Source organism: Procambarus clarkii, chromosome 81, assembly GCF_040958095.1.
Source record: "Procambarus clarkii isolate CNS0578487 chromosome 81, FALCON_Pclarkii_2.0, whole genome shotgun sequence".
Taxonomy (NCBI): Eukaryota; Metazoa; Arthropoda; class Malacostraca; order Decapoda; family Cambaridae; genus Procambarus; species Procambarus clarkii.
In genome coordinates, this window is record NC_091230.1 from 7256463 (window position 1) to 7269115 (window position 12653).

General features: G+C 49.0%; 1 protein-coding gene across 1 annotated transcript in view; it reads right to left on the reverse strand.

The window, feature by feature from the left end:
- The window catches only part of LOC123773112 (angiopoietin-1 receptor-like), a 191479-nt gene that overhangs the window by 142518 nt on the left and 36308 nt on the right, over positions 1–12653 (reverse strand). Inside the window, exons 6-7 of the mRNA XM_069315142.1 lie at positions 7332–7613; positions 5150–5281 (exon numbers count right to left, since the gene is read on the reverse strand). Of these exons, the coding sequence (XP_069171243.1) occupies positions 5150–5281; positions 7332–7613 (414 nt within the window). The remainder of the gene's footprint in view (positions 1–5149; positions 5282–7331; positions 7614–12653) is intronic.

Consider the following 12653-nt stretch of genomic DNA (forward strand, 5'->3'; position numbering starts at 1 on the left):
CCAACTGATGTACAGGTTCCTGAGCCTATTGGGTTCTATCAAATCTACATTTGAAACTGTGTTTGGAGTCTGCCTCCACCACATCACTTCCTAAAGCTTTCCATTTGTCAACTAATCTGACACTAAAAAAAGTTTTTCTAATGTATCTATAGTTTATATGGACACCCAATTTCAACCTATGTCCCTTAGTGTGTGTGCCCCTAGTGTTAAATAAACTGTCTTTATATACCCTATATATACATTTGAGTATCTTGTAAGTGGTGATCATGTTCCCCCGAACTCTTCTGTCTTTCAGGGACATGAGGCTTAATTCCCGTAGTCTCTCCTCGTAGTTCTTACTTCTCAATTCGGGTACTAGTTCGTGGTAGGGGGACACCACTCACGGGTCTGACAACGGGCCCCAGACAGGTAAGGGGGACACACACTCACGGGTCTGACAACGGTCCCCAGACAGGTAAGGGGGACACACACTCACGGGTCTGACAACGGTCCCCAGACAGGTAAGGGGGACACACACTCACGGGTCTGACAACGGTCCCCAGACAGGTAAGAGGGGACACAACTCACGGGTCTGACAACGGTCCCCAGACAGGTAAGGGGGACACACACTCACGGGTCTGACAACGGTCCCCAGACAGGTAAGGGGGGACACACACGTCTATTATAATACATGGATTATTCGAATCTGGGGTACCAACAAGACAAGAGAGAATAGAAACGGAAAAATACGAATTGCACGAGATATTGAGGTGTATTGGAGCAGGAATGGCAGAACACGAGGTGGATATCAGCCGCCGGGTTGGACCTTACAATTGTACCAAGAATAGACCTGTTCTGGTGCAATTCTCCAATGAGGAGGCTGTGGAATACATAATGAGGACCAAGCATTTACTCAGAGGAAGTGAAACCCATTACAATGTGTTTATAGAGAGGTTTATGACGAAAGATGAGCAAATAGCCCACAAGAATAGATGGCAACAACGACACCGAACTTGCCTCTCAGGTAGTCTCACCTCCCAGGTCACATCCCAGGTCACCTCCCAGGCCACCTCCCAGGTCACCTCCCAGGTCGCATCCTCCCCAACTCAGCCCTCCTATATCTCCCCCCTGCCTCAGCCTCCCAAAACCCCCCTGTCCCTTCCACATTTGCACCTCCCCAACGATTCCCGTGCCCCTGCTACATCACACCTGTCAACAACCCCAGTGGATCAAGCCATGCCCTCCCCAAACCCACCTTCCCATCCCCCCTCCCCAACTACCCCTTCCTACTCCCCTGCCCCTTCTACCCCATTGACTTCATTTCCATCTACTCCATCCCAGCTTCCACTGCACCCCTCTTCCACTCACCCCCAAACCCCACCCAACCCTCACCCCTCCTATGCACTTCCAGCCCACATTTAACCCCCTCACCTTGTGACCCCCTAACACCTTCCCCCATCTCCCTCTTCCCCTCTTCTACCCGAAAACCCCCACCTACCCCCGATTCCCCCCTAACTAATATACCCTCTCTTCCACTCCCAGCACCCATGCTCCATTCTCATCTCAGCCCTCTGCCCTCAGTATCCCTCTCCCCCCCAACCTCTCAACCTCTATCTGACTCTCAGTCTCACTCTATTTCTCAACCCCCCTATGCTATTCAGACCCCTAACTTTCAGACCCATTATGCCCTTCCTACCCCCCTAGATGCCCAGACCCCATTCGCCTACCAGGCACTCCCAGGCACCCCCCTAGCACCCCCCCACTCACCCCCACAGCCCCCACTTGCCCCCCGACACCCCCCAGTTCCCCCCAGACCCCTGGTGAAAGGGGGAACTCTGACATCCGAGTTTCCAAGAAGAGTCTCAAGGTCTGGTACACCAATGCTGATGGGGTAGCCAATAAAGCAGAAGAGATAAAAGAAAGAGTTAGTGAGGCAGACCCAGACATAGTGGCAATAGTGGAAACTAAAATAAATGGCATGATCTCGGATGCAATCTTTCCAGAGGGGTACCAGGTGATAAGAAAAGAAAGGACACAGAGACAGGGAGGAGGAGTGGCACTACTAATAAAGCGGAAATGGAAGTTTGATGAGCTGGAAAATCCGGGTACCAATGAAAGCACGAGCTTCATACATGGAACTCTGACAGTGGATGGGAAGAAGATTGTAATCTTGATACTCTACAATCCCCCACCAAACAGTAGAAGGCCCAGGCAGGAGTACGAGGACAGCAACAAGACATGTATAGATGAACTGCAGAGGGCAGCAACTTTAGCGCATAGAATGAGAGCGAAGCTGCTGGTCATGGGGGACCTAAATCACGGAGAGATAGATTGGGAAACGAGGAATCCCCATGGCGGGGAGGAGACCTGGGGAGCGAAGCTGGTAGACGTTATTGACAGGAATTTCCTAACACAGCATGTGAAAGAAGATACTAGGGAAAGAGGAGGGGATACGCCCAGCCTATTAGATCTCATTTTCACTCAGAATGTAGAAGACATCGAGCAGTTGGAACATGAAATACCACTAGGAGCTAGTGACCATTGTGTCCTAGTCTTTGACTACATGATGGAGCTTAAAATTGTGACCAAAGGACAAGAGGTCCGGGAAAGGAGACTTGATTACAGAAAAGGGGACTACAGAAGGACAAGGGACTACCTGGGAGAAGTGCAGTGGGAGGAAGAACTTAGAGGAAAAACAGTGCAAGGTATGATGAACCAAGTCATATTGAAATGCAAGGAGGCTGAAGAGAGATTTATTCCAACAATAAAGAAAAAAAGCAGGAGGGAATATAATAACCCATGGTTTAATAGACAGTGTCAGGAAGCAAAGGTGAGAAGCAGGAGGGAGTGGAGGAAGTACAGAAGACAAAGGACAGAGGACAACAGGATTAGATTTAACAGAGCTAGGAATGATTACATTAACATAAGACGAGTGTCGGAAAGAAATTATGAGAATGATATTGCAGTCAAAGCGAAAAAGCAACCAAAATTACTACATAGCCATATAAGAAGGAAGATGTCGGTAAATGACCAAGTGACAAGACTGAGGAAAACAGAAGGGGCATATACAGAAAGCGACAAGGAAATCTGCGAGGTACTGAATGCAAAATTCCATGGAGTGTTCACAACCGAGCCTGAGCAGCTCCCATTGTTAGAAGAGATTACCCAAGATGAAAGACTATCAGATATAGAGGTGACAGCAGAGGATGTAATGAAACAGTTGACAACACTGGATGCAAATAAAGCTGTTGGACCAGACAAAGTATCACCGTGGATACTTAAAGAGGCAGCGCAGGCTCTCAGCGTGCCTCTGGCAATGATCTTTAATGAGTCACTTATGTCGGGAGAATTGCCCAGTTGCTGGAAGGAGGCAAATGTCGTACCGATTTTCAAAAAAGGTGATAGGGAGGAGGCACTTAACTACAGACCCGTATCACTGACAAGCATCCCCTGCAAAATACTTGAAAGAATAATTAGGCTAAGACTTGTTGAGCACCTGGAGAGCATTGGGTTTGTAAACAAGCACCAACATGGGTTCTGGACAGGAAAATCATGCCTAACAAACCTTTTAGAATTCTATGATAAAGTAACAAGGATAAGGCAGGACAGAGAAGGCTGGGCAGACTGCATATTTCTTGACTGCCAAAAGGCCTTTGATACAGTACCGCACATGAGACTGCTATACAAACTTGAGAGGCAGGCAGGAGTAAGCGGAAAGGCCCTAGTATGGGTGAAGAACTACCTAACAGGAAGGAGCCACAGGGTAATGGTAAGGGGCGAAAAGTCGGACTGGCGAACAGTAACAAGTGGAGTACCTCAAGGATCGGTGCTGGGACCAATCCTCTTTCTAATTTACGTAAATGATATGTTTACAGGAGTGGAATCATACATGTCAATGTTTGCGGATGACGCAAAATTAATGAGAAGAGTTGTGACAGACGAGGATTGTAGGATCCTCCAAGATGACTTAAACAGGCTGCAGAGATGGTCAGGGAAATGGCTACTGGAGTTTAACACCAGTAAATGTAAAGTTATGGAAATGGGATCAGGTGACAGGACACCAAAGGGACAGTACACAATGAAGGGGAACAGCCTACCTGTAACGATTCGAGAAAAAGACCTGGGAGTGGATGTGACACCTAATCTAACTCCTGAGGCACATATAAATAGGATAACGACAGCAGCGTACTCTACACTGGCGAAAATTAGAACTTCATTCAGAAACCTAAATGAGGAGGCTTTTAGGGCGCTTTACACTGCCTACGTGAGACCCGTCTTAGAGTATGCCGCGCCGTCATGGAGCCCCCACCTGAAGAAACACATAAAGAAACTGGAGAAGGTTCAGAGGTTTGCGACGAGGCTTGTCCCAGAGTTACGAGGGATGGGATATGAAGAGCGGCTGAAGGAACTGAACCTTACGACACTAGAGAAAAGAAGGGAGAGAGGAGATATGATAGTGACATATAAAATACTCAGGGGAATTGACAAAGTGGAAATAGATGAAATGTTCACACGTAATAATAACAGAACGAGGGGACATGGGTGGAAACTGGAAACTCAGATGAGTCACAGAGATGTTAGGAAGTTTTCTTTTAGCGTGAGAGTAGTAGAAAAATGGAATGCACTTGGGGAACAGGTTGTGGAAGCAAATACTATTCATACTTTTAAAACTAGGTATGATAGGGAAATGGGACAGGAGTCATTGCTGTAAACAACCGATAGCTAGAAAGGCGGGATCCAAGAGTCAATGCTCGATCCTGGAAGCACAAATAGGTGAGTACAAATAGGTGAGTACACACTCACGGGTCTGACAACGGTCCCCAGACAGGTAAGAGGGACACACACTCACGGGTCTGACAACGGTCCCCAGACAGGTAAGGGGGACACACACTCACGGGTCTGACAACGGTCCCCAGACAGGTAAGAGGGACACACACTCACGGGTCTGACAACGGTCCCCAGACAGGTAAGGGGGACACAACTGACGGGTCTGACAACGGTCCCCAGACAGGTAAGGGGGACACACACTCACGGGTCTGACAACGGTCCCCAGACAGGTAAGGGGGACACACACACTCACGGGTCTGACAACGGTCCCCAGACAGGTAAGGGGGACACACACTCATGGGTCTGACAACGGACCCCAGACAGGTAAGGGGGACACACTCACGGGTCTGACAACGGTCCCCAGACAGGTAAGGGGGACACACACACTCGCCAGTCAGGGGGTGACAGGCGCCGCCGGACATACAGTCTGGACACCACTCACTGCAGCCTTCACCATAGCGACCAGCTGGACACTCTGTAACATTTAATGTGACGTTACTAAAGTGTGGTCTATGTTGGGTGTTACATGTCATGTCTCAGGTCTATGTTGGGTGTTACAAGTCATGTGTCAGGTCTATGTTGGGTGTTACATGTTATGTCTCAGGTCTATGTTGGGTGTTACAAGTTATGTGTCAGCTCTATGTTGGGTGTTACAAGTTATGTGTCAGGTCTATGTTGGGTGTTACAAGTCATGTGTCAGATCTATGTTGGGTGTTACAAGTCATGTGTCAGGTCTATGTTGGGTGTTACAAGTCATGTCTGAGGTCTATGTTGGGTGTTACAAGTCATGTGTCAGGTCTATGTTGAGTGTTACAAGTTATGTCTCAGGTCTATGTTGGGTGTTACAAGTCATGTATAGGGCTATGTTGGGTGTTACAAGTTATGTCTCAGGTCTATGTTGGGTGTTACAAGTCATGTGTCAGATCTAAGTTGGGTGTTACAAGTCATGTGTCAGGTCTATGTTGGGTGTTACAAGTCATGTGTCAGGTCTATGTTGAGTGTTACAAGTTATGTCTCAGGTCTATGTTGGGTGTTACAAGTCATGTATAGGGCTATGTTGGGTGTTACAAGTTATGTCTCAGGTCTATGTTGGGTGTTACAAGTCATGTGTCAGATCTAAGTTGGGTGTTACAAGTCATGTGTCAGGTCTATGTTGGGTGTTACAAGTTATGTCTCAGGTCTATGTTGGGTGTTACAAGTCATGTATCAGGTCTATGTTGGGTGTTACAAGTCATGTGTCAGGTCTATGTTGGGTGTTACTAGTCTTGTGTCAGGTCTATGTTGGGTGTTACATGTCATGTGTCAGGTCTATGTGGGGTGTTACAAGTTATGAGTCAGGTCTATGTTGGGTGTTACAAGTCTTGTGTCAGGTCTATGTTGGGTGTTACAAGTCTTGTGTCAGGTCTATGTTGGGTGTTACAAGTCTTGTGTCAGGTCTATGTTGGGTGTTACAAGTCATGTCTCAGCTCTATTTTGGGTGTTACAAGTTATGTGTCCGGTCTATGTTGGGTGTTACAAGTCATGTATCAGGTCTATGTTGGGTGTTTCAAGTCATGTGTCAGGTCTATGTTGGGTGTTACAAGTCTTGTGTCAGGTCTATGTTGGGTGTTACAAGTCATGTCTCAGGTTTATGTTGGGTGTTACAAGTCATGTGTCAGGTCTATGTTGGGTGTTACAAGTCCTGTGTCAGGTCTATGTTGGGTGTTACAAGTCATGTGTCAGATCTATGTTGGGTGTTACAAGTCCTATGTCAGGTCTATGTTGGGTGTTACAAGTCCTGTCAGGTCTATGTTGGGTGTTACAAGTCATGTCTCAGGTTTATGTTGGGTGTTACAAGTCATGTCTCAGGATTATGTTGGGTGTTACAAGTCATGTCTCAGGGCTATGTTGGGTGTTACAAGTTATGTGTCAGGTCTATGTTGGGTGTTACAAGTCATGTCTCAGGTTTATGTTGAGTGTTACAAGTCATGTCTCAGGTCTATGTTATGTGTTACAAGTCATATCTCAGGGCTATGTTGGGTGTTACAAGTCATGTCTCAGGACTTTGTTGGGTGTTACAAGTCATGTCTTAGATCTACGTTGGGTGTTAGAAATCATGTCTCAGGTCAATGTTGTGTGTTACATGTCATGTCTCAGGTCTATGTTGGGTGTTACAAGTCATGTGTCAGGTCTATGTTGGGTGTTACAAGTCATGTGTCAGGTCTATGTTGGGTGTTACAAGTCATGTCTCAGGTCTATGTTGGGTGTTACAAGTCATGTCTCAGGTCTATGTTGGGTGTTACAAGTCATGTCTCTGGGCTATGTTGGGTGTTACAAGTCATGTCTCAGGTCTATGTTGGGTGTTACAAGTCATGTCTCAGGGCTATGTTGGGTGTTACAAGTCATGAGGAATAATGTAAACGTAACAATACCAAAAGTTACAACAATTATGTTCACCGATACTTAACTCCCAGCTTCTAAACCCCGCAGGTGAATATTATGAAAGACTATCAATTACCAGACGAGGTGTTGTGGCCGCTGCTCACCTCTCACCAGCAGGCTGAAGGTACCAAACAGCCTCTTGTTAATCCCAGGGGTGAATGAGGCGGTGAGGGGTATAACAGAATAGAAGCCAGAGCCGTTGAGCTTGTCTGCCGGGATGATGAGCTGGTCGTCGTCCGTGAGGGTAGATGACTGCCAGTCATTACTAGTGACGGGTTCCTTCTGCCACACGAACTGACGAGGTGCTGTGTACAGCATTTTGAACCGCAGACGGAGGTCCTCACCCTCACTGACCGTCACACTCAGCTGCTCCGGCACGTACAATGCTGAGAACAGTGAGAGATACAGTGAGACACACAGGGAGAGTGAGAGATACAGTGAGACACACAGGGAGAGTGAGAGATACAGTGAGACACACAGGGAGAGTGAGAGATACAATGAGACACATAGGGAGAGTGAGAGATACAGTGAGACACACAGGGAGAGTGAGAGATACAATGAGACACATAGGGAGATTGAGAGATACAGTGAGACACACAGAGAGAGTGAGAGATACAATGAGACACATAGGGAGAATGAGAGATACAGTGAGACACACAGGGAGAGTGAGATGTATATAAAGAAATTCTGATATTTATATAATGACAGGTCACCAGCTATTAGTCACCAAGTACAGTATACTGACAGGTCACCAGCAATGAGTCACCAAGTACAGTATACTGACAGGTCACCAGCTATTAGTCACCAAGTACAGTATACTGACAGGTCACCAGCAATGAGTCACCAAGTACAGTATACTGACAGGTCACCAGCAATGAGTCACCAAGTACAGTATACTGACAGGTCACCAGCAATGAGTCACCAAGTACAGTATACTGACAGGTCACCAGCAATGAGTCACCAAGTACAGTATACTGACAGGTCACCAGCAATGAGTCACCAAGTACAGTATACTGACAGGTCACCAGCAATGAGTCACCAAGTACAGTATACTGACAGGTCACCAGCCATGAGTCACCAAGTACAGTATACTGACAGGTCACCAGCAATGAGTCACCAAGTACAGTATACTGACAGGTCACCAGCAATGAGTCACCAAGTACAGTATACTGACAGGTCACCAGTCATGAGTCACCAAGTACAGTATACTGACAGGTTACCAGCCATGAGTCACCAAGTGCAGTATACTGACAGGTCATCAGCCATGAGTCACCAAGTACAGTATACTGACAGGTCACCAGCCATGAGTCAACAAGTACAGTATACTGACAGGTCACCAGCCATGAGTTACCAAGTACAGAATAATGATAGGTCACCAGTCATGAGTCAACAAGTACAGTATACTGATAGGTCACCAGCCATGAGTCACCAAGTACAGTATACTGACAGGTCACCAGCCATGAGTCACCAAGTACAGTATACTAACAGGTCACCAGCCATGAGTCACCAAGTACAGTATACTGACAGGTCACCATGTACAGTATACTGACAGGTCACCAGCCATGAGTCACCAAGTACAGAATACTGATAGGTCACCAGCCATGAGTCAACAAGTACAGTATACTGATAGGTCACCAGCCATGAGTCACCAAGTACAGTATACTGACAGGTCACCAGCCATGAGTCACCAAGTACAGTATACTGACAAGTCACCAGCCATGAGTCACCAAGTACAGTATACTGACAGGTCACCAGCCATGAGTCACCCAGTATACTGACAGGTCACCTAGTATACTGACAGGTCACCCAGTATACTGACAGGTCACCAGCCATGAGTCACCCAGTATACTGACAGGTCACCCAGTATACTGACAGGTCACCAGCCTCGTGTCAACTAGCAACACAGTTCACCAGAATACTGTTTACCAACAGGTATTTGTCAGCGTTTACCAGTGGAACAATAATATATCCTGACTCCGACAATCCCAGTAACACCGCCCACTACCACTCCTGAGTTGCCTCCACTATTAACGTCATTACCATGCGTACTATTATATTATGACACAACAAGGCTCCTTTTACTGTATTGATGTCAGTCACACCTCTCACCGTACACTGTTCACTGTAAATGCACTAAATAAGTGGAAGAACCATTGCTCTCTGCCCCACCTTCTCCCAACCTTCAAGTGTGGCGCCGACTTGGATCTTTGTTAAAGCTTCTCCCAACGTCACCATCTTTGTTGCTGGCTTTTCTGAACCCGACTGTTCCAACTGGATCTGGCCGCCTCACTGACTGTTCCAACTGGATCTAGCCGCCTCACTGACTGTCCCAACTGGACCTGGCCGCCTCACTGACTGTCCCAACAGGATCTGACTGCCTCACTGACTGTCCCAACTGAATCTGGCCGCCTCATTGACTGTCCCAACAGGATCTGACTGCCTCACTGACTTTCCCAACAGGTCTGGCCGCCTCACTGACTGTCCCAACAGGATCTGACTGCCTCACTGACTGTCCTAACTGGATTTGGCCGCCTCACTGACTGTCCTAACAGGATCTGACTGCCTCACTGACTGTCCTAACTGGATTTGGCCGCCTCACTGACTGTCCTAACAGGATCTGACTGCCTCACTGACTGTCCCAACAGGATCTGGCCGCCTCACTGACTGTCCCAACTGGATCTGGCCGCCTCATTGACTGTCCCAACAGGATCTGGCCGCCTCACTGACTGTCTCAACAGGATCTGGCCGCCTCACTGACTGTCCCAACAGGATCTGGCCGCCTCACTGACTGTCCCAACAGGATCTGGCCGCCTCACTGACTGTCCCAACTGGATCTGACTGCCTCACTGACTGTCCGAACAGGATCTGGCCGCCTCACTGACTGTCTCAACAGGATCTGGCCGCCTCACTGACTGTCCCAACAGGATCTGGCCGCCTCACTGACTGTCCCAACAGGATCTGGCCGCCTCACTGACTGTCCCAACTGGATCTGACTGCCTCACTGACTGTCCGAACAGGATCTGGCCGCCTCACTGACTGTCTCAACAGGATCTGGCCGCCTCACTGACTGTCCCAACAGGATCTGGCCGCCTCACTGACTGTCCCGACAGGATCTGGCCGCCTCACTGACTGTCCCAACAGGATCTGGCCGCCTCACTGACTGTCCCAACAGGATCTGGCCGCCTCACTGACTGTCCCAACAGTATCTGGCCGCCTCACTGACTGTCCCAACAGGATCTGGCCGCCTCACTGACTGTCCCAACAGGATCTGGCCGCCTCACTGACTGTCCGAACAGGATCTGGCCGCCTCACTGACTGTCCCAACTGGATCTGGCCGCCTCACTGACTGTCCCAACAGGATCTGGCCGCCTCACTGACTGTCCCAACAGGATCTGGCCGCCTCACTGACTGTCCCAACTGGATCTGGCCGCCTCACTGACTGTCCCAACTGGATCTGGCCGCCTCACTGACTGTCCCAACAGGATCTGGCCGCCTCACTGACTGTCCCAACTGGATCTGGCCGCCTCACTGACTGTTCCAACTGGATCTGGCCGCCTCACTGACTGTCCCAACTGGATCTGGCCGCCTCACTGACTGTCCCAACAGGATCTGGCCGCCTCACTGACTGTCCCAACTGGATCTGGCCGCCTCACTAACTAGTGAACATTTCCTGGCGAGCCAACCTGTCCTCGACTGAAGTCCATTCCATCCAGAGGTCGACCCCAAGGACGCATTCATAAATTTTAACACGCCGTTCGCTCAAAACAGGAGTTTTCTCATATAAAATTAATATAATAATATATTAGCATATTATTCATATATCGGCATAGGTTTTTTCTGTTGCCGATCATTTGTATTTGTAGTACGTGGGTGAAACATTTATAGCGTTGTGGTTTGAACAGAATTCGTGAGTGAAGCACTTGTTCCGGAAGTGTTCGAACGTCATCAGTTGTGAGTCATGTGTAAACCGTTTTTCATTCATAAACAGGGGATGTGGCGGGTGCATGGAATCACTTTTGGGTCTTTGTCAGGAGGACGGGGCTGGTTTATGAATGTAAAACGGTTTACACACGACTCACAACTGATGACGTTCGAACACTTCCGGAACAAGCGCTTCACTCACGAATTCTGTTCAAACCACAACGCTATAAATGTTTCACCCACGTACTACAAATACAAATAATCACCAACAGAAACTAAACACCTAATCTAACCTAACCTATACCTATATATGCACAATAGGCTAATATATTATAATATTAATTTATATTTGAGAAAATTCCTGTTTAGAATGAACAGCATGTTAAAATTTATGAATGCGTCCTTGGGGTCGACCGCTGGATGGAAAAGACTTGATCTGAGGACGGGCTCCTCCAGATGCATGAAATGTTAACTCCTTTGTTTTCTCCACATTATACTGACCCCGGGCTGACCATACTGACCCCGGGCTGACCATACTGACCCCGGGCTGACCATACTGACCCCGGGCTGACCATACTGACCCCGGGCTGACCATACTGACCCCGGGCTGACCATACTGACCCCGGGCTGACCATACTGACCCCGGGCTGACCATACTGACCCCGGGCTCACCATACTGACCCCGGGCTCACCATACTGACCACGGGCTGACCATACTGACCCCGGGCTCACCATACTGACCCCGGGCTCACCATACTGACCCCGGGCTGACCATATTGACCCCGGGCTGACCATACTGACCCCGGGCTGACTATACTGACCCCGGGCTGACTGCATACTGACCCCGGGCTCACCATACTGACCCTGGGCTCACCATACTGACCCCGGGCTGACCATAATGACCCCGGGCTGACCATACTGACCCCGGGATCACCATACTGACCCCGGGCTGACCATACTGACCCCGGGCTCACCATACTGACCCCGGGCTCACCATACTGACCCCGGGCTGACCATACTGACCCCGGGCTCACCATACTGACCCCGGGCTGACCATACTGACCCCGGGCTGACCATACTGACCCCGGGCTGACCGTCCTGACCCCGGGCTGACCATACTGACCCAGGACTGACCATACTGACCCCGGGCTGACCATACTGGCCCCGGGCTGACCATACTGGCCCCGGGCTGACCATACTGGCACCGGGCTGACCATACTGGCACCGGGCTGACCATACTGGCCACGGGCTGACCATACTGGCCCCGGGTTGACCATATTGACGTTGACCAGACCACACACTAGAAGTTGAAGGGACGACGACGTTTCGGTCCGTCCTGGAAAATTCTCAAGACGATTGTGATGAGGAGGTAGGGTCAGGCAATAAATAGGCAAGAGAGAGCTGAGGAGGAAAGTCAGGTGTAGGGGATAGTAGTATCCACGTGCTGACCATAATGACCCCGGGCTGACCATACTGGCCACGTGCTGACCATACTCGCCACGTGC